Raw genomic sequence first — 22,367 nt, 5'->3', positions numbered from 1 at the left:
TTTTTTCGTAATATTTTTGTAAAAAATTCAGAGAGTTTGAAAAAGAAAAGTAATCCACCAATTTGTGAACTATTTCTAAAATTTGAGAATCTTTTTGTAACACAATTTCTACCTATACAAAAAAATCGTTGGTTTGTAAAAAAATGTAAATTTTGTACAGATTTTAGAAAAACTTTCACTAAAAATGTTGCATAAAAATTCATTAAACTGAAAAGATTCACAAATTTGAGAAAAAGCTGACGGCGCCAAAGACGATGGAAAGACCTTTTTTTAGGAAAGACGATGGATATACCTATTTACCGCTCCTTGCGACAAATTATGGCTCAATCACACAGAGGCGAGCGAGCTAGTGACTACCCTTAATTAGAAGGGGGTATAGAGAGATCTCATTCATTGTTGTGTTTAGGCAGATAAAACCTAACAATTTGGAGCACACATAGCAAGAGTCGACAACTCAAACTAACTTACTATATATATTGTCGCTCACAACACACGGCGATTTCACAACTTTGCTGATTACAAAGAGATCAAGATTACAAATGAGTTACGGTTGAGCATAGGAAATGTTACATCTTACATCTGACAAGCATTCATAAAACGGAATAGGGGGGCGGGGAGAGCGCAACTTTAGTCCTTTTCATGTTTGTTATCTTTGCGCGGACGCGGTGTTTTGGCTCCTACGTGCATATGCACCCATTGTCTAAATGCACATTTTGAAAAGTTAAAAAATCTAGAACAAAAATCCCGCAGTATATTTGGACATTCTATGTGCATGCACAAAATATGGGTGAAAATCGACATTTTTTGTGGCTTGTGTAAAAAGATAAAGAAATACAAAATGAATAGTTGTAATGAAGCATCAGAATTTGTCTTTTTTTACACAAGCCACAAAAAACCTTGTTTTTCACCGAAAACTTTGTACACGCACATAGAATGTCCGGATATACACACGGGATTTTTGTTCGGAATTTTTCAACTTTTCAAAATGTGTATTTAGACAATGGGTGCATATGCACCTAGGAGCCATTGCCAATTTCCGCACATACACACACCTATCAAGATAAATACACTTCCTTCCTCTCACATATTATTCTTACTTCCACAGCTTGACAGATTTGTCGTGGCTCGCGGAAGCCACCATCCCGGTTACCGGTGATTGTGCCAACGCGGCAATTATACCTTCGTGAGCTTGTACCATCATAATTTGGTTGTTTACCATGTCCCATAGCTCCAAAGACTGCATCGACGATAAATTTTGAGTGAATTCCAGTATTTACCCCCTTACTTTGACATTTCTTACGCGAATTACCTCATTTAACAATTTTTCATCCGGATTACCCCATTAGCGATTGTTGTGCCAACTTTTAACCCTTTTAACGAATTTTATGTTGCGGATATATAGCTCCTCTACTGGTTGTTTTGCCAGGCAAAGGGTCGATGGAGTTATGTCTACTAACAGTAATATCAGAGGCTGGTACTTGGATTTTTTGCCACTTTCAGAGGATAATTTATGTCTACTAATTTACAGCGCCTTTTGCCAACTTTTACCCCATTTTAAAGAATTTTATGTTGAGGATTACCCTGTATATGATACTAAAGTACGGAAAACAATAACATCAAAATTTGATGTTAACATCTTATATAAGCTAATAACAGGACCCAAACATTACAAGACATATCAACATAGCTTCGGCTAGCATATGGATGTTATAGGGAAATATTAGCAGCCTTCAAATTATAATTAGAAAAAAGAACCTTAACAACAAAGCAGAAATGAAGATTTCTAAAGATAGCTAATTAAATTTACTGGTAGAAAAGTACAAGGGTACACACTTCGCAAAAACAATTAGACATGCTTCAAATGCAGATAGTAAAGAGTTTGAAACTCAAATGTTTGAGCGAGTGCTATACCTGGTAGCCTCCAATCACCAAGAGGTTGGTATAACTTGGATGGAACACACAAGAATAGAACGCATTTCCATTTGAGCTGACCTCATGAGTGCACTCTCCTGATGATACTGACCAAACCTTAACTTGATCCTCACTGACAGATGCCAGGTACTCCCCACTGTTATCCCAGCACAACCACTGCACGCTTATGTTATGGCCCTGAGATTATAATCAAACGCTCAAGTTTGAAGATTACTTGGCACAAACTTAATGATTGCAATCACGAGCTTATTTAAAAGCACTGGAAAAAATAGCGCGCTATAGGGCCGCTAATAGCACGCTATAGCGTGAAGGAAATTGTCTTGCTAAATTAATCAGTGTACAATGTCTCGTTAATGGCATGCTATAGCGCGCTATAGCATATGCTAATAGCATATTTTTAGGGGCGACACTATTTTGTGTAGCGCGCTATTTTTTTCATTGTTTAAAAGAGAGAGGGAGGAAGGGAGAGAGAGGCAGGGGATTTGAAATGTGAATGTGCAGGGGCAACAACAGAAGAAAACATTGCAAATGAACTTCTCATTGAAAGAAATGAAACATTGCAACATTGATGCATCTGTGTTCAAAACAGACCTGCAAGGTGTACTTTTTGGTATGTGTGTCAACGTCAAATATAGAGACAACATTTCCTGTAGTAGCTGCGAGTAATTGTCCAGTGCTAGGTTGGAAACGAACGAGAGGACCGTCCTGTCCAAAGTCAGACTTACAAAACAGCAAATTATTCAATCATATTGTATAAGTTATTAAGAAGATTTTTAAGGGATCAGAAAGAAGAGTGTTAACCTTCATGGCACCTAGATAGGTAAGCTGAGTCACGTTCCAGTACCGGATTTCACCATTCCTATCACAAGAACACAAAAGGTCTGTCTTCTTTGGATGAATATCTAGTGACACAATTGGATATTTATGCCCAGAGAATGTATGATGAGAGAATCGAGTCTGCCAAACAAGAAATTGAAGTTTCAAGCAATATACAAAGTGCAAACACACAGATAATACACATATATGAATTATGCTCTCTAATTCATTTTCACAATAGTCATGTTTCATATTATAATCCGAGTCATGAATAATATAGATAACTGAAATAACCTCCACAGCCTTTTCCAGTACTCTAGTAGTGGTAGGTACATCGAGAATGGCGTTCTGGCTCCCGGGAGAGCGCGCACTTCCCGCATGAATAGTAAACAAAACATACTCCCTCCGTTCCTAAATATTTGTTTTTCTAGAGATTTCAACAAATGACTACATACAAAGCAAAATAAGTGAATCTACATTCTAAAATATGTCTACATACATACGTATGTTGTAGTCCATTTGAAATGTCTAGAAAGACAAATATTTAGGAAGGGAGGGAGTATATAGTAAATGCTTTCAAAAAATTCTGGATTTTTTGTTGATGTTCCTATTAGTGTCGCAAGCATCCTTAAAAATTATGCGAAACGGAGCAGCAGCTTTTCTCCGGTAAAAAAAACAAATTTAGGGTAACATTTGGTGTTTATTTTGTTTTCTTTACACAGGACAAAATGTTTAATCTTTTTGCCTACAAATTTATATGTAGCACGTGGATGTGACAAAGAACACACAGAATTTTGTGTTGGAATTTTTTTGGCATTTCAAAAAATATTTTTGTGCGCAGGAGCGTGCGCTCCCGGAGCACCAACAGATTTCCGTAAGTACATCTTAGTACTGAGAAGTGGAGTGCATGGGCGACTCGAGCGGCGGCTAGGGTTTCAAGAGCTGCCACCTACACATCCCCTCCCCCTCCTCGCCGCCACCCGAGGAGGTCGCCGGGCAAGCCCGCGCGGCCACCGGTGACGGTGACGGCAAGGCCTTCGCTGCTTTGTTCGCGGAGGTATGGATCCACGGGGCGGCGGCCCCTGCCGGTGCGGCGTCACCGTTCGCGCCTTGGACGGTGTGTGCAAGGGGCTCAGGTCGGTGTCCTCGGCCAAAGAGGTGGTGGGGCGTCGGCGCTTGGCGGCAACAGCGTGGAGGCCTTCTTCCTTGCCAGATCTGAAGGTTTGTTACTCCCTCCTTCCCGCCCCTTCCCCTTTGCGCCTGTTGCCAATGGCTTCTGCTGGATCCGGTGCTTTTGGGGATGGTGGTGTAGATCGGGGCTGGGGGAAACCCTAGGTTCGGCCCGGCAGTGACGTCGGCTTTGGGTGTCGTATTCTTCTTGGAGGCGGTGTTGTTGTTCCTTTTCTTGCCACCTTTGTTTCTTCTCCAGGGTGAAAATCCAAAATCCGGCCTGGTTGGGCAGCGGTGGCGCCATGCGTGACATCCCCTCCATGGAGGTCTTGCCTGGGGAGCTATGGATTCGGGTGTGGGTTGTTGAAGGTAGGGGCTTTGGCCAGCGGCTGATTCCTGCGGGTGTAGTGCTGAGGTGTTGTCCCGCTGCCCTGCGTCCGCCTGTCTGCTGCTGCCAGGCACTCTAGGTCCGGGTCAGTGTGTCCGGCATGGTGAGTTGTCTTCGTCGCGAAGGTCAAGATCTGTGGGTGCCCTGGATTTTGAGTTTGCCTCTCTCTAGCTCTCGGTGAGCATCTCCCAAGTCCGACGGTGAGCGTCTTTTGAGCCAAGACGTGAGGGTTGTGGCCCTCTTCGGTGGTGGAGGGAGGTGTTGCGTTCAACCTTTTCAGTGTTCATCCTTGTTCTTGTCGTCCATTCAGTTCAAGTTGTCCCAGTGGTGCTTCTACTGCTCTTTGTCCTTGGCGCCTGAGAGTTGCGGTCATTTGCTTCTGCTAGTTGTGCTTTATCTTTGTATCTCTAGTTACTAGCTTTGCGATGTGCTGTAAGTTGTGGAGAGTGCCCCATTGTATCTTTCGGGCGTTTTCTGATGTTTCTTTTTATGTCGTTTGTATTCTGTTTCGTGTAATCTTCGCCGGTTGATGGCTTTGTTAATTCAAAGCCGGGTTAGGTCCGAGCCTACTTCAGGCTCGGGCTGAGTCTTTTCTGTAATGAGGCATAAAAGAAATAGGCCCCCCTAAATAATATTTGGTCAGCATACCATTGAGTGCATGTTGGGCAAACTTTGGCAAAACTCAGTGGAAGTAGATTTGAGCAGTAAAAATTTAAACTGGACAATAGTTTTCCAGTTTATTGATGACTTGCGTAAAAGAGAAGCATGAACTACGCCGAACACATGAAGCTTGGTGCCGAGGCTTATTTGTTGTATCGCTTGGTCTGGGTTACGATACGCATATCTGCCTAGCCTTTTTTTCAAAAAAGAAAAATCACTGACATGTACCAACAAGGTATGGTTGTGGGCGTGCCGCGTGGGACCTTGCCACTAGGCTAGCTGCATTCAATAGATATACCAATGTGGTTCGGACGTTCGGTTCAGTTCATATATTTAAAAAAAGAGGTAAATACACCAGGGGTTTTAGAACTTGCACGTGGCGGTCACTTTGGTGCACAAAGTTGAAAAATACATATTTGTGGTCACTAAACTTATGAGACCGTTCAAATACAGTCACTCTCCCCGTACGTCACTCTCCCGTACGCGCGCGTATACGTCGACGCAAGCGTGGCACAGGCTGCTGTCAGTGACACATGGACGCATTTTGGCACAAAAACCTTTCTTTTCGTTTTTGTACAAAAAAGTCAACCACCGATGGGACCTACCTGTCAGGAGGAGCGATAATTTATCTAAAAATGTATGAACGGCCAAGTCTCGAACCCCATAAAACTATCACAATAGACGTCACAGCCACTGCACCAGAAGTCTGTACGCAACTACCAGGGATAATTATTTTAAGGATTTTTATCAGTTTTGCCATCGGTCGTACTACACTACTCAGTTCTGCCACTAAATTTTTTCACTGCTCAGAAATGCCACTGTTTCGTTAGGCGCGTGCTCAAAAAAGCCATTTTTTCACCGTTACCGCCAGGTCAATGGACGTTGACCAAAGGTAGATGACGAAAATACCCCTATCCCATTTGTCAACTATCCTCTCTTTGTTTGAGCTATGGGCCCACCTGTAAGGCGAGCATGAAAATAGAAGAGAAAAATTGGAGCCAGGAGATTTCGAACTCAAGACCACGTCCTGGACAGGTGCGCGTGCTAACCAGTTGAGCTAAGGGAAAGTTTTGATACAAAAGGAAACGTATATCCTATATCCTTTAGGTAAATATAATATTCAAACCAAACAGTATATAATATCCTTTCTTGTTGCTCACTACTCCATTTCTCCAGCTAGCTAATTCATGCATCACACGCTAATTGACAGCAACAACAAATATGATAGCAGGAGCACATGATTTTCTAAATTCCTCTGAATATTTCAGCATGGTGCTTGCCCATTTTTCTGAAAACAACACAAATGCAGCAAGGTTTACAAACTTCACAGGTGCAGCCTTTTTTTACTTCCAGTATCCATAATTCCATAGCCATCCTGACCATCAGAACACGTGTACCAAATTGCACACGAGTATCAACAAGGGACCAATCAGCTACTACAAATTCTACACAAGAAATTCCATCTCTAGTAGCTACTATGAGCCACACACGCACCACACTAAGAATTAGCATACTCACCCTGCCGGAATTTTAGAGGCTACAACATGTTGGGGCGTCCGGTGGCCGACGCACTTCTCCGATTCAGGACGGTTGTCCGTCGCCATTGCCATGGAACAAATCACTTCAAGGCATCACGGGAGGTGGCGGAGCTGGACTTGGGAGGAGCCGCGAAGTCAGGCGGGAGAAATGCCGGAGCTGCCTGCCTTGAGTGGCGGTGCTGGGCGGGAGGCAGCGCTGGGCGGGCAGCGCGACGGCTGTGGCGAGTGGAGTCGCGCCGGAGCTGGGCGGGCAGCCGGGCGACCGGCGGTTGCAGTTGAGCATCGGCAGGCGACGGCTAGGAATTGTGGTTCCGGCTTGAGAAACTAATACGAGCAGGTTAAGTATTGGATAAGGGTAAGTACATCTGCTCCTCAATCAAATGCTTCAATCGGGTGTGGTGGTTAGCTTGCCCGCTCACCACACTTACGTCTCTGGTTGGATCCACCTCATCTCTCTTTTCCTCCTAATTTCTTTTCCTACTCCTTGACAAATTGGGCCCACACCATGGAGAGAGATCTTGCAAATGAGCCCAGGGGCATTATAGTCATATAACATGGTCAACGTCCATTGATCTGACGGTAACGGTGAAAAAATGGCTTTTTTTAGCACGCGCCTAACGGAACAGTGGCATTTCTGAGCAGTGAAATAATTTAGTGGCATAACTGAGTAGTGTAGTACAACCGATGGCAAAACTGATAAAAACCTTTTTTTTAATGTAAAAAACGGAAGCGCTCGTCGAGCAGAAATGGGTTGTGGTCCACGCGATCCATTTTACACTTGTTTTTTCTTCAGAAATTTGAAGATATTATGTAAATTATAATGCCAATAATAAGATAACTTCCAAAAATTGTTCATGTATTATTCTAAAATAATACTTATGAATTATAAAATATTTGTATAATAATAACACAAATAGTTTTTTAATATTCATAATTATAAAAATGTTCATTTTCTAGAAACATTCATAGCTAAAAATTTCATTTATCATTACACCTGTCTGTTTTATTTTATAAACTAGACGAAGTCCCGCGCATTGCAGCGGCAACCTTGTTAAAAATGTATGGATATGTGGTAGAAGACTAATATTAATGCAAAAACAAATATAAACGTCTGTTACATGAATTAATTTCCTGGAAACAAATTCATGCATGAGGTTGGTGGAAAAAGTAACTTATGACTCCATGCATGACTTGATGATGTGGCATTGTTGCATGGAGAGGAAAATTACATAGTGGGTTGTACCTATTTAGGAATAGATGATTCGTGGATCATAAAAAAAATTCATGTATTATTTTCAAATTATATTTATGAATAATAAAAATATTTGTATAATTATAATACTAGTACTTTTTAAAAGTAAATTGGTAAATACTACTTTAATTATACAAGCATTTCAATAATTACATGCACATTTGGTATAGTTTAAAATGTTCATACTTTAAAATCTAAATTGTTGGTATGAATATGTAATCGTGTCAAATATTTAAATTATAATTTTGTTGAATATAAGTCATGAGTAAAAAATATACACAAGTTAATATTTAAATTTTATTAACTAAACATTTTTTTTTGTTTTAAAAGAATGTTTAAAGTTTATACAAGATTATATATGCAATTCAAAATATGTATGTGCGTTAAAAAACTACATGACATTTGTAAAAAAAAACACTGTAAAAATATGTGTGTAAATTAAAGCATGTGCATTGCATTAAAAAATGTTGACACATTTCAAAAAAATTATATATTCGTGTAGTTTACACAACGTACAATTATATTCACATAATTCAGAAAACTGTTCGCGTGGTCTTTTTAATGCTTGAACATATTTTGAATTACACAAACATTTTTATATGGCACGTACTTACATAGAACAAGAGTGATAAAAGCATATACATTGTTTGTCCCTAAACTACATCACATGTCGCTGTTGCTGTTGCACTGTTTATGGTTATTAGATAGATTTCTTCATTAAAAAGTTTCAGTCCGCGCTAATAGGATATATAAGGTAGTCGTGCTAAGTAACATTTAGGTACTGTTGGCGTGGTGGTTGTCCAATCGAGCCACCTAGCAGTACGAACGTGTGATCGAAATCACCTGCCCCACTATTTTGCCTTTTTTATTTGAGGGGTTTCCTACGGAAATAAAAAAAGGCTGAGGGCTATTCTAAAAATCTATCATACAGGAACGTTTACAGTGGCTGACAGCGGGCCTGTGCCATGCTGACGTCGGCGAATACGCATGCGTACGGTGAGAGCGACTGTATTTGAACGGCCTCGCAAGTTTAGTGAGCACAAACACGTATTTTGCAACTTTATGCACCAAAGTGACCGTCGCGTGCAAGTTCTAAGACTCCTAGTGTATTTACCTCTAAAAAAAACTACTTTCAGGTTTTATTCACAAATTTGAACCAAAATTTTGAACTTCCAGAAAGCTAAGCATAACTTACATCTCTAGCATTCCATAGCTTAATTGTTTTGTCAAAAGCAGATGTTGCCATCTGTGTAGAGTTAGGTCTGAAACAGACATCGGTGATAAGGTAAGCATGCTCTTCTGGTAAATGATGTGTCTGGAAAGTGTCCATGTTCCAAACTACAGCCTGGGAACAAAAATCAAGTGAGGCACCACATATACTCATAAACACCAAAGGTGCAGAAGTTCCAATCTTAAGAGAAAAAGGTTCACACAGCATGGCAGTTGCTCTTACTCGCACCTTGTTTTCATGTCCAGCACTTGCCAAGATCCTGCCGTCGGAAGAGAAGTTGCAGCAGACTAACTTCCTGCTGCTTGCTGGTCGCCAGCAGTTAACCTCGCTGAAGGTGAAACCTAGGCGAAAAGGGGCAAGTTACATAGACGATGGTGTTGGCACAATACTGGAAAACATCAGAAACACTATACTACCTTTTGAAGCCGCCGGATCAGGCTCTGACGGGCTTATTTTAAGTTGAGTAAAAATGCCCTTTACGTCTTCGAGATCATCCTGGTAGACACAACAATCACCTTACAAATCTTTCCGACGTATAATGGCCGTAAGTTACATCGAGCAAAGCGTGAGAGTGAGCTACCGTTTGATTTGAAGAGGATGCGAGTCCAGTACCATCCTCACCATGCATCATTGAATCTTTTGGAACATGGCGCATGTTGTCAGCCATTTCCGAGTCCTTCAGGTGTATCTGTGGATATAATAAGAAATTAAACATAGGTACATGGTGCCAAGCAAATATTACCTACCACGACCCTTATTTTGAAACGGAGGGAGTATATAATAACTGTGGGTACATCACATCAGAAAGAAGCTGATTTCAAGCCTGATTACTAGGGATATAAGTTGCAGCAGCCACGGACGCGGCAAGCCCCGCCCCGGCCATGCACCGGAGGTGGATCCGAAGGACCGGTCTCCGGGTCTCCGGCAGCGAGGAGGAGGAAGAAGAAAGGAGGGAGCCGGTAAGAGGGGAGAGGGAGCCGGCGGGGCGAGCTGGTGTGGTGTGAGTGTGAGCCAGTGAGAGGGACGGGCCGATGGTTGTTAGCGAGAAGACTTGGTTAATTAATTAAGGATAATCTTGCTTTCCCCTTATAACCACCGACGGCTGCTCCACGTTTTGGCTGGTTTGCCTTTGGCGTGCTGTGGGATTAACTAAAAGGACAGCTGGTATAGGACGGGCGTGTAGTTTTAGATCATCAATTTGATTAACTAAATATGTGGTATGTCTCGTAAATATCATATAATTGGATTCATATGTGGATGCAGTTTTCGTACAGATATTTTTCATCACATACAAATTACAATACATAATTAGCTAGCTAAATTGTCAACCTAGTACTCCTATACACCCAAATGGAGGTTTTTCTTTTTATAGAAGCTAAACAAGTAATAACAGCTCTTGATCTCTCATTCTATCTCTGTTCAGGAGAGGGGGAAACAATATGTTCATCACTGGTAACGAGTTAGGAAAAAGCTGAAGCAAGCCACTGGAACACGATCAAAATTAAGTTGTGGAATACCTCAAAAAAGTTGTTGAATGTTTCAAAAAAAAAAGTTGTTGAACACGAGAACAGCGTATGCATGTGACATTGCAAAGAAAAAAAGGGACGACTCCCTCCGGAAAAAGACTTATAAATAATTCCTTCTGAAGCTGTAACATATGAACACTATCTCTTTTAGTGTTTAAATTATCAACTTGGCATCTCAAAACCTGACGGACTGCACACTTCAAAACCTGACAAACTGGAGCATGCATACCAATACTTGCAAGCAGCAGCGTACCAATTTTATGCAGAAGATCAAACAAGAACAGCAGCAGTAACAACTCAGAACTAACTTACCATATACTGTTGCTCGCAAGACCCACGATTTCACAACCAACCGACAGAGGCTAATTGCAACGAGTTCTTCCAGTTAAGCACCGGAATGTTACATTTCTTCTTTCCTGTCTTTACGCTACACACACACCACCTATCAAGATACATACAGTTCCTTCCGCAGACTCGCCGCAATCAGCCCTAAACAGCTCGACCGCGGCGGGCAACCAGCCAAGCTACTCTTTCCTTATTCGCCTTGATGGAGGTACAACACAATCGACAACAACTCATTCTATGCCTCGACTGATGGAATATCAATTTATCTGGAGAAGAAGAAAAACTATCTAGGCACATCGGCTTTATTATTATTATTGTTACTTCCACAACTTGACGGAGTTGTCATGGCTCGCAGAAGCCACCATACCGGTTACCGGTGATTGTGCCAAAGACGCAATCAGACCATCGTGCGCCGGTACCGTCATGCTTTGGTTCTTTACCATGTTCCATAGCTCCAAAGACTGCACCGACAAAAATGCCGACAATAAATTTTTAGTGAGTATAAAAAAAAAAGTCACATCAGAGTTTTAGTAGCATATGGCTAAATACTCCCTCTGTAAACTAATATTTTTAGTGAGGCGAAAATGACTAAAGATGTTCATTGGCAAAAATAATACAAGGGTGCACACTTCACAAAACAATTGGACATAATCCTAATGCAGAATATTAAATTTAAAACTCAATGGAAGAGCAAGTACTACCTGGTAGCCTCCAATCACCAAGAGATTGGGATAACTTGGGTGGAACACACAAGAATGGAACTTATTTCCATTTGAGCTGACCTCATGAATGCACTCTCCTGATGATACTGACCACACCTTAACTAGATCCTGGCTGACAGACGCAAGGTACTCCCCAGTGTTATCCCAGCACACTGACTGCACGTCTGTGTTGTGGCCCTGAGATTATAATCAACGCTTAAGTTTCATGATTACTTGGTACAATCTGATTGATTACAAGCACCGCCGCATTAAAAAAAATCCCAATGATGAGGGATTTGGAATGTGCATTTGCGGAGGCAATAACAGAAAACATTGCAGATAAACTTCTCATGAAAGAAATGAAACAGTGCAACATCGATGCGTTTGTGTTGAAAAACAGACCTGCAGGGTGTACTTTTTGGTATGTGTTTCAACATCAAATATGGAGACAACACTTTCACTAGCAGCTGCGAGAAACTGTCCGGTGCTAGGTTGGAAACGAATTTGAGCAGTACCACCCTGTCCAAAAAAAAGTAGTCAGACTTACAAAAAGACAGATTATTCAATCACATATTTTTTGTTCATTATATAAGTTATTAAGAAGATTTTCAGGGGCCCTAAAGAAGAGTACCAACCTTTATGACACGAATACAGGAATGCTGAGCCACGTTCCAGTATCGGATTTCACCATTGCCATCACAAGAGCACAAAAGTTCCGTCTTCTTTGGATGAAAATCTAGTGACGTAACACTATAATTATGCCCAGTGAATGTATGCTGCGAGAATGCAGGCTGCCAAACAAGAAATTCAAGTTTCAGGCAATATACAAAATGCAAACATATATACATACAGCTAGTTCAAAATTCAGGGGTCTGATGGTGGCACACTTAAACAATCGCCACATAGTGGATGCATTCACCTCTGATAGTACATTTGTATTATGCTCTAATTTATTTTCACAATGCTCATGTCTCGTATTATAATCTGAGTAACGAATTATACGGATAACTGAAATAACTTCCACCACCGTTTCCCATACTCTAGTAGTAGTAAGCACAGATCAGTACTTAGACACAGTGTGCTTGAGCATATAGTGGCTTATGTTGCTATACAAGGCAGTGAGGCATAGCAAATTTTTAGCACCCCTGAGCAATAGTTTGTCAGCATACCATGGAGTGCAATATTGGGCAAGATTTGGCGAAGCTCACTGGAAAACGGATTTTGGTAGTAAAAATTTGAACTGGACAAACTTCTTCTGTTTTCTTGAATGGCTGCGAAAAAGGAAAAGCACAAACTACGCCAAAGAGATGAGCAGCTTGGTGCCGTTGCTTGTTTGTTGTATCGCTTGGTCAGGAATCCCATGACCGTATCTGCCTAGCCTTGTTTTCTAAAAAAAACACTGAAATGTTGGTATCACAGCTTAAAAGCGTGAAAATAGAACATGCCTTGCATGAGAGTCGAACACGGTATCTACTGGTTGTGTGTGGGGGGTCTTGCCACTAGGCTAGCTGCATTGAATAGATACCAGTATGGTTGGGTCCCGTTCATACAAAAAAATTAGAACAACTTTTGAGTTTGATTCACAAAATTCGAACCAACATTTATGAATTTCCAGAAAACTTAATCTTGTTCTAACAGATATTTTTTGCTGGCACATACATAAACTGATGAGCGTAACTTACATCTGTAATGTTCCATAGTTTAACTGTTCTGTCAAAAGATGAAGTTGCCAGCTGTGTAGAGTTAGGTCTGAAACGGACATCAGTGATAATGAGACTATGCTCTTCTGGTAAATACTGTGTCTGGAAAGTCTCCATATTCCAAAGTACAGCCTGAGAGAACAAAAATCAAGTAAGGAAGCACACCCATAAACACCAAAGGCAAGCAGGTTCCACTCTTCATAGAAAAAGGCTCATTTATAGCATGGCAGTTACTCGTACCTTTTTTTCATGTCCAGCACTTGCCAAGATCTTGCCGTCAGAAGAAAAATTGCAGCAGACTATCTTGCTGTTGCTTGTTCGCCAACAGTTAACCTCACTGAATGTAAAACCTAAACAAAAAAGGGTATGTTATGTATGTGATGTTTGCAAATACTAAAAACATCATAAGTGCTACCTTTTGAAGCAGGTGGATTAGGTTCTGTTGGGCTTTTAAGTGCAGCAAAAATATCCCTTGCATCTCCCTCATCATTGGACAAGAAAGATTCAACATTGTCATCCAATGAGCCAACATCACCAAAAGGTTCAAGATCATCCTGTTACATAAAACAATAACCTTACATATCTAACTGGCATAGAATGGCTGTAAGACAAATCCAGCACAACATATTAGATGAGAAAAGGTAAATGAGCTACCATTTGATTTGAAGAGGATGCGAGCCCAGTTCCATCCGCACCATACATCATTAAATTTTTTGGAACATGGCGCATATTGCCAGCTACTGCAAGTCCTTCAGGTGTATGTGTGGATGGAGTTGACGGTGGAGAGTTGGCTGAAGGGCCCACCGTATTTCCTGTTCCAGTACTATTTGCTGGGCCTGACGATGTAGCTTGCTTTCTTTTTCTGTTGTTCTGGAGATAAACAATTAAACATAGTTACATAACACCAAGCAGATATAATATAAGATAACCATGACTACATCACAAAGAAGCAAATTTAAAGTAAATCATGCATTCAGATATCTTTTTATGGAAAATCAGTCCACTAGTCAGCATTAATTAGTTCAAATAGCTGAAACAAACAATACAAGGAAAATACATTTGAGGTTAACAACATGTTGAGCACATGAAATGTTATGGATATGGATACTTGGGATGTTAATTGCAGTAGCCGCCAGTTAGTTCGAAATAGTACAACAAAATCTCTACTCTCTACTTTTTCTACACCTATAAAAATCTGAGTTGGTGATGATGGTGTGCCTGCCATCTTTCACCAGTAGCCGTCGGATCTAGATCTGACGCATACAAAGCAAACTGCAGCAGTTTTGCAAAAAGATGCCCGACACTTGTTTTCATATTTACAAACAACTCCTTGTCTCTCACAATCAGCCTTAGCTCTTCCCCACCACATCCAGAAGGCCACGGAACAATCTGTTGTGATGGCCGCTGCCGGCGCCATCCACCCCCAATCTTGGTGTTCCGTGCAATGCGCGGGCATCTTACTAGTTTTTTTCCTATAAAAGACTCAGTTGGTGATGATGGTGTGTCTGCCATCCCGTCATTTCTGACCATCAGATCTGCATCTAACGACTGTGAGGTAAGTTGTGGCATTTTTGCAACAATACCCCACTTCTCAGCTCCAATTTGCAGAAAACCCCTTAGTATCTTGAAACCAACCACATCCCTTCCTCACCTCATCAAAACAGCCTGAGGAATATATTTTGAGTGAAACGTAATAAATTTTTAGTGATATATATACACCAAAACTAGAGTGTTTTTCTTTCAAGTTTGTGGACATGAATTATTCTACTTTGATCCGTTGCAATGCACTGGCACATTGCTCGTAAAGAAACAAAATCGAAGGTCAATAACTTGTCAGGAAATCACCCCACACATGTGCGCCCAAAAGAGGAGGACAGGGGATGGGGTGGGGCGGGGGTGGGGAGAGGGGGAACGGAGACAAACATGAAATTTGAAACTTTTAATGCCATGGAGTTTACTTAGATTTGTTTCAATGGAATAACTAAGTCGACAAATTCCATAGTCATCTCCATACAGATTTTTCGTGATTGTACTCCCTCCAGGCATTATTTCCAAGAGAACTGTTCCCAAGGAAACCAACAAAGAAAAACAATACTGTGCCAAGTGTCTTTTCCTGGGTTGGGCATGATGTCAATACCTGTTGCATTTGCTGCTGATTTAGCTGCTGCTGTTGCTGGTTCTGCTGCTGCTGTTGTTGCTGCTGAAGATGTTCCTGTGATTGCTGAGAAGATGTTTGCTGCATCTGGATAACTTTCCGCCATAGTTAGATTCCAGCCGTATACAGCTAAATAAAATAACCTCTTAAGACCAAACTCCATGTAAGGAATAGAAACTTCCAGAATAGACAAACCTTCATGAGATATTCTTGGTCTGCTCTAATTTTTGGTGAACTTGATTGCATTGGGGAACTAATGCAGCCATCAGTCCCAGCAGGTTGTCCGTCTTTACCATTCATGCCACCCCTGGTCAATGTCGTAAATCTGCGGGGGTCCATATCCCCATAATTAGTTGAGTTGTTAAGGTTCCCTTGTACTTGAGCCTGTGCTAAGAGTTGCTGTTGCTGTTGTGGTGACATAAGTTGGAACTGTGACTGTGTTGAAAGAAATGGCTTCTGCATTTGGGCACCTATATTTGGCCGAAGTTGGTCTATTCCCTGTAAGATGATAATTAGATTCAAGAACATAGTATATGGAGGCAATAAATATTTGGAGAACTTACAGTTAATGGCCAGCCCTTCAAGGGTAGACCACTCACTCCTTGGTTCAGTCCTGTTGACAGGAAAAGACACCTCACCACAAAAGCAGAATGAACAAAACGAGAGAACGATAATTTTCATCTTGAGAACATTTGCTAAGTAATATATCACGTTATATCCAGGAGATAGTCCCACCGACTAAAAAACCTCAGAAAAACAAATTTAGTATGGCTTCTATATTCATTAGCCTTTAACTTTATAAAGCTATTGCACAAATTTACTCATGCTACACAAAGATAAAAGGAAAGTTAATTAAGAGGGTTATTGGAAGTCCATCTACGCCATCATACAATAAGCGTAATAGGTTACTATCATTCAAAATGGTGTTTATCAGGATAGAAACAAGAGATGGTAACGATGCACTTTGAAGCATAAAAATTGCATAAGCTTTCATCTAGAAATTTGGTTCCCGCAATTCTATGACAAAAAGACAGGAAAGACAGCAAGTTTGACACAGCAATGCATTTCTTGCCAATTGCTGACTCTAAAAAGGAAATCAAGGAAAGCTACCTGCACCACCTAATCCAGGTTTTTGCTGAATTATTCCCTGTCCGTATAAGGAAGATGGATCCATGGGCATAGATCTTTGGGCTACACCCATGTTGCCTTCACTCTTAATGTCCTGTTAGAAATCAGAGTATTCATTTCAGTGACTAATGGAAGAAACTGTGAACTAAAATAAAACAAGAAGGGGTGCTGTAACCCACAATTGTTTGTTGATTCCGAGCCTGAATCTGTTGCAGCGTAGTAGATACATTTCCAGGATTTCCAGGAACTAATTGCCTGTTTCCAAAAAAAAATGTTTTAGTGAGAATAACAATAACACACGAATACATAATCTGTCTTCTCTTTTTGAAAAATCTATCAAAAAATTGGGCTGAGATCTGGAGGATCACCCTGTATGGTTTGTTGCAGCCGACTTAAGAAGAGCCATCCTACTAGCATCGATAAGCTGCGATCCTTCGGAGTCCATTGGATGAGGGTGCTTCAAGCGCTCTTCGTACATCTTAGCAGCTAAAACACTAGCTGTCGATGGCCCCAGAATGGCATCGGAGTTTAGGCCATTTATTGGACCGTTAAGCGAAGGGTGGCCTGAATTAGTTCGCTGCATTTGAGCATGCCTTTGTTGGATGAGTTGCAATTGTTGCATCTGCATCTGCTGCTGGTGCTCTCTCGCTTTTATTTGTTGTGCCTGTATTCAAAGAAATATACATGGCGTAAGGATGTCCTATCAAAATATGAACTCATGCATGGTGAGTGACTACGCAAATTGGCAATTCCCAATCTACCTCTAGGTAAGCTGCTGCAACCTCCGAATGTTTCTCATTTGTCCTTGCAATAAATATATCCCAAAAGACAGACCACCACTCAAAGAGAAAGCCCCCAGGAGCATCAATTGCTGCATGACAAGTCAAAATTAACCACAGTGGTATTTGGATGAGTCTCCTCTACATCTATAAAATAATAATAATAATAACAACAATATGATTAATAAAATGAATGAATACCACATGCATAAGGTGTTGGAAGGTATTAAAACGGCACACAAGGTACTAAAACAGCAACTGTTTCTGTTTCACACCATTTCCTAAGGATATGACTAAAATGGCAATATTCTGTTTCACACCATTTCCTAAGGATATGAGTTCAATTCCCATGTATGGCATTGTTTGCCTGTCCAGTATGCTCATGTTACTAATTTTACCTTGCATGTGTGGTGCTGTTTTCCACTCTAGTTCTCTTTCCAGATGTGAACATGTGCCACTAGCCATGTGGTAGATAGGTCCCTTTAGGATACGTGTTCATATCATGATATAAACTAATGTAGATTCTAGAAGCTGTGCGCATCCAATCCTGCTATACAACTACAGTACCATTCAAAATAGGTATGCACCCCATGGCAATGAAACTGTAAACCGTTATTACTTGAGAAACTAACAGGTCAAACTGTACTTTCTTAATTTCTATTTATACGTTGTTTACTTCTTTAGTAGCGTTCAGTAGAAACATGACTGACATGTGACAACTCTCAACAGCTTGTGAGAAGGTGCATCGTCAACTCATCTATATAATATATCTGAAGAACTCACACGTATAATTAACCCTACTAGACATAGTAAATCTATCTGAATCTTCAACCCAATTTAAGCAAAACAGAACACACTGACATGATCCAAATCATCACTATGGGAAATAGCAGCGAATTGAGAACTAGACAGTAGCCTAGTGCCAAGGGTCACAGTGGTGCACCCTGCGCCCAGAGTTCGAATCCCGTCGGAAACGAATTTCTGACGCCTCACTCGGGTGGGCTTCTTCTATAAAAATATGTCCAGGATGCTAGTGCCCATGGATCTCTTTTTTTTGGATATAACAGCGAATTCATCCGAATCACCATCAAGAAACTCATTACTGTATGGTAATGCTATCCCAAGATAATTCGTGTTTGCTGTATGAACAAGACCACAAAAGATCCATGCAGTTCTGCTTTGCATGCATGCACAGCACAGCACAGCACATCCATACAATACATTCATGTACTCCCAACAAAAGACGCTAACAACCAAGTAACTGAAATACTCCCAACAAACCAGATCAACACAAGTTAGTTATAAGCCACCGGGCGCAGGTATAATAAATTGTAGCCTTGATCAAGTAAGATGAGTAAAAGCATGCAAACAACATCCAGAACACAAATGCACCACAATTACCGCCGTCCTCGCGATAATGATAGTTACTGAAGACTATTTACACAGCTCAGGGAATGACTCCCCCGAAAGCCATGCGCCCAGCGTGACCTCAAAGATCTCAAACCTCTCTTGAAATTTGAAAATATTCCACCTCATTCAGCTCGAACCCTCAAAATTCCACCCCGTGTACCCAGCAACCGTGCTGAATTTTCCCCCAAAACTCTGCAAAGCCACCTTCAAGGCCTTGAACTCCCTGCCCTGATTTGGCACAAAACTGCCCGCTGGGTCAATTAAGATGAGGAATTCCCAGCCCTACTACTTAGCTAGCACGAACCCACCATTACACTCGAATTCTCAGAGCAACCTAAGCTGAGAACACTGGGAAAGTGGCAAACCACTCCGCATTCCGAATTCACGTCCCCACCTACAGACGCACACCCCTCACAAACCAACCTAACCCCAGAAAAACAGCACGGGGATTCAGACAGCTAAGCGGCAGCTGGGGATGGATGCTCACCAACTGGGTCGGCAGCGACCTTCCCCTCCGCCATGAACGCCTTGGCGGTCGTCTGCAGGTTCCGCTTGAGCAGGTAGTCGTAGATATACACATCGAGCCTGCACCACCACCAGCAAAAAATTAGCCAAAAACAGAGCAGCGAAAAACCCACCCCCAAACAACACATCGAGGGAGCGAGGGAGGAAGGAAGCAGCTCGCTCACATCTTATCCGCTTCCCAATTGCTCTGCGCCATTCTGCAGCCACGAGAAGAGCCAAAACAGCGGAAATCAGTCGGGGAGGCGGCCGAATCGGGCGCGAATTCGCGGGGAACGAAGGGATCAGAGGCCACATTACCGGCTGGGGGCGGTCCCGCGGCCCGGGGCCCCGGAAATCCCGCGGAAATCGGGCGACGGGGCGGCCGGCGGGAGGGCCGGTAATGCTCGATCGGCGGCGGCGCGCTGGCGGGGGCAGGCGCGCCGAATTCGGAGCGGGCGGCCGGCGGGCGCGCGCCCCGAGCGCTGGCGAGCGGGCGGGCGAGCGAGCGAGCGGGTGGCTGGCCTCGGGTAGCACCACCGCCTCGGAGCAAGAGAGGAGAGGAGTAGAGTAGATGGGACAGGGGAGGGAGACAGGGAGCGAAGGAGGGGGGAGGAGAGGGTGTGGGGGTGGGGGTGGGGTTTGATCCGCGGCTCGGAATCGTGAGCCGGGTTCACGAAGGTTCGGATGACAGGCGGGCGCCGCAGTGCTTTTTGCAGAACCGCGCCCCGGGAACCTGCTATTTCAGTAGAGCGGCATCCTGTTTGGCTTGCTGCCAGTGGTAGAACACTAGGATACTATGACAAAAATGATTGTTGGAACAAGAATGTGTCAAACAACCTCAAGACTATTTCTGTCCTATGGATCCCAAGAAATATTTTGATATATGGTTGCTTATTTATATATGTGTAATATTCGCATTTAGTCGATGCACTCCGCTCCACCGCCCCATGTCACGATGACATCGAGACCGAGGTGGGAGAGACGTGGGAGCGCTTGCCGGCGTCGCGCGCCAGTGCGTCTCAATAAATTTTTTGATGTGAGGCTAGTGCATCCTAGGAAATACATTTAATATGTGGCTGCTTATTTATATGTGAAATATCCACATTTACGTCGAGGCATGCAGCGTCACCTCCAGGCTGTCTGATCGGATCATGAGCCGGATGTGCACCCCATCGTTTCGGGTCAAGATGAAATCGAGGCTGGCGTAGGAGACCTGGGAGCATTTACCGTCGCGCGCCAGTGCATCGTAGATTTTTTTATGTGTGGCTGCTTATTTATATGCGAGATATTTGCATTTACGCCGAGGCATGCGATGTTACCTTCGGGCTTCTGGTCGGATCATGAGTTTAATGTGCACTCCACCGTCCTAGGTCACGACAACATCGAGTCTGACGTAGGAGACGTGGGGGCGTTTGCCGGCACTGCTCGCCAGTGTATCAAAAGAAATATTATGATATGTTCATGCTTATTTATACGTGAGATATTTGCATTTACTTCAAGGCATGCGACGATTGCCTCCAGCCGCGAAAATAAAAAGGACTAATTAGAGGAGTGCATGCCAAAGTTAAAATGTTGGAAGACCTCATTTTTTACACACAAAGCCCCCCTACGCCCGTGCTGGCAATACGCAGGGAAACACAGGGACCGCGAGGCGAATCCGTCCGACTAGACTCGGAGCCGAGGCGGCAGGCTCGGAGGCGTGGGGATTGGAGCACTCGATTAGGCTCGGATTACTATGGCGCTCCCGGTGCGCCGCGCCGAACAGCAAACACGAAATCCAGCCAGCCCAGCGCGAGCAAATGATGTGGCGGCGCGAGCCGCTGGACCCGTTTGGTGTCTGCTGTTTCGCCAGGGGATCCGTGAAAGGGCGGGGGCGAGGTGTGGTGAGCTTTCACAGTGACGATGTCCCGCGTGTCCGGGATCCCATGCGGCCCGCCCCGCTGTGGCCACCTCTGTGCCCGCTGCGCTGCGTGCGTGTCCTCGTGTGCAGTTTTTCTGTTCGGCTTTTGGTTTTAATTCTTTCGTGCACGTAAGGGAGGGCGGGGAAGCTAGCTGTAACGCAGGTGGAGCTTTTGAATGTGCACGTAAGGTAGGCAGAGCTGTGTATTGCCCTGATGCAATTGATGCCGGTGGTGACGTACGTATACATACAGCCTTTTAACGTACGTACGTACGTGTGAGAAGGTCACCACCAAAAATATAGATAAATGTTATACTTTGTGTATTTATCAAAGTATTTCAAACTATTCATATTGTATCAAAGTAAGCGAGGTGGTATTTGCTTAACGTCTTTCAAACTATTCGTATTGCAACCTGAGAAACCTCGATACACCCATCCATAAAACTGTTGCATTGCAAGGTATAGATAAATGTTATACTTTGTGTACGTGAGGCAAAAGGGCGCGATGCCAGGAGCTGACTGTAAAATCAGTAACTGTAAGTAAGCTAAAACAGAATGAAATGAAGCCATATCAAAAAAATTAAGGGGGATACATATATAACAGGAAGAATCACCAAAGAACCAGTTGGAAACAAAGATTGTTCACGTGCACAAAATGAGAAGCCACCAAACAGCATACAAACATAGAAAGCACACTTCACGATAGATTTAACACCAAATATCATAAGCATAGAGTGTGCGACAGCACGGGGTGGCTTAAAGACGATCCAGAAATTTGCATAGGTACCTAAAGTCTTAGCATAATAGAAATGACAACATGACACATCCAAAATAAAGTGCAGCATATGTACAATAAGTCCAGATCATTTCGATAGGCATAGCGGTAGTTACTCAGTAGGAGAACCGGCTTCTAATAGCGCGACCTTTTATCCAGATGCCCTTCCAAGCGGCCGCTCATGTCTTCCATTTGGTCTGGAAGATCTCCAACAGAATACCCACGGCAACTGCATTTCGAATGTGCACAGAGAAGTAGTGCATATATCTGACAGCAAGAAGCCAACCTCTAGCAAGCTCCTTCTTATTGGTGCGTGACTCCTTTAACTCCCGTGCAGGCGTTCGGCATGGCGCTGCTGTCGTTTGGACGAAGCAACGTTTAAGTCTCTGACAACCGTGTTGGTCATATCCTCTAGGTATCTAACAGCCTTTATGGCAGCAGTATCCTCAGCAGTCTC

At 42.8% G+C, this 22,367-nt stretch overlaps 2 protein-coding genes and 1 long non-coding RNA gene across 3 annotated transcripts; all 3 read right to left on the bottom strand.

Moving 5' to 3' along the window:
- Positions 1 to 1,768: 1,768 nt before the first annotated feature.
- LOC123494383 (uncharacterized) lies at positions 1,769 to 2,889 on the bottom strand. The gene is made up of 3 exons (XR_012188232.1): positions 2,734 to 2,889; positions 2,524 to 2,652; positions 1,769 to 2,109 (listed from the first exon to the last, which is right to left on the bottom strand). It is a non-coding gene; the product is annotated as an uncharacterized lncRNA (long non-coding RNA).
- A 5,324-nt stretch (positions 2,890 to 8,213) lies between these two features.
- LOC109784884 (transcriptional corepressor LEUNIG_HOMOLOG-like) lies at positions 8,214 to 10,009 on the bottom strand. Its single transcript, XM_045230147.2, has 5 exons — positions 9,819 to 10,009; positions 9,568 to 9,675; positions 9,404 to 9,482; positions 9,216 to 9,328; positions 8,214 to 9,101 (listed from the first exon to the last, which is right to left on the bottom strand). Exons 2-5 carry the CDS (start codon positions 9,652 to 9,654, stop codon positions 8,937 to 8,939), a joined length of 444 nt encoding a protein of 147 aa, XP_045086082.1. The 5' UTR covers positions 9,655 to 9,675; positions 9,819 to 10,009; the 3' UTR covers positions 8,214 to 8,936.
- A 794-nt stretch (positions 10,010 to 10,803) lies between these two features.
- LOC109784883 (transcriptional corepressor LEUNIG_HOMOLOG) lies at positions 10,804 to 19,889 on the bottom strand. Its single transcript, XM_020343500.4, has 18 exons — positions 19,554 to 19,889; positions 19,421 to 19,453; positions 19,219 to 19,316; positions 17,304 to 17,413; positions 16,911 to 17,206; positions 16,722 to 16,797; positions 16,525 to 16,636; positions 15,978 to 16,027; positions 15,610 to 15,912; positions 15,397 to 15,501; positions 13,914 to 14,129; positions 13,675 to 13,813; positions 13,500 to 13,609; positions 13,242 to 13,391; positions 12,195 to 12,350; positions 11,962 to 12,078; positions 11,560 to 11,757; positions 10,804 to 11,319 (listed from the first exon to the last, which is right to left on the bottom strand). The coding sequence occupies exons 2-18, from the start codon at positions 19,450 to 19,452 to the stop codon at positions 11,176 to 11,178; spliced, it is 2,412 nt and encodes an 803-aa protein (XP_020199089.1). The 5' UTR covers position 19,453; positions 19,554 to 19,889; the 3' UTR covers positions 10,804 to 11,175.
- Between the last annotated feature and the right edge of the window lie 2,478 nt (positions 19,890 to 22,367).

This window comes from Aegilops tauschii, chromosome 6 (assembly GCF_002575655.3).
Source record: "Aegilops tauschii subsp. strangulata cultivar AL8/78 chromosome 6, Aet v6.0, whole genome shotgun sequence".
NCBI classification, from domain to species: domain Eukaryota; kingdom Viridiplantae; phylum Streptophyta; class Magnoliopsida; order Poales; family Poaceae; genus Aegilops; species Aegilops tauschii.
The sequence above is the reverse complement of the archived record's forward strand: the minus strand, read 5'-3'. Positions and strand labels throughout refer to the sequence as shown.

Bases quoted from the DNA above. Each gene is read 5' to 3' on its own strand.
- LOC109784883 (XM_020343500.4), bottom strand. From the start codon at position 19,452: ATGGCGCAGAGCAATTGGGAAGCGGATAAGAT. The intron at 16,637-16,721 runs GTGGGTTACAGC...GATTTCTAACAG, and splicing joins CTCGGAATCAACAAACAATT to GACATTAAGAGTGAAGGCAA. The intron at 11,320-11,559 runs GTAGTACTTGCT...TTGTCGGTGCAG, and splicing joins TGGTGATTGGAGGCTACCAG to TCTTTGGAGCTATGGAACAT.
- LOC109784884 (XM_045230147.2), bottom strand. From the start codon at position 9,654: ATGGCTGACAACATGCGCCATGTTCCAAAAGATTCAATGATGCATGGT. The intron at 9,329-9,403 runs GTAGTATAGTGT...CTTTTCGCCTAG, and splicing joins TGATCCGGCGGCTTCAAAAG to GTTTCACCTTCAGCGAGGTT. The intron at 9,102-9,215 runs GTGCGAGTAAGA...TTTTGTTCCCAG, and splicing joins GTGCTGGACATGAAAACAAG to GCTGTAGTTTGGAACATGGA.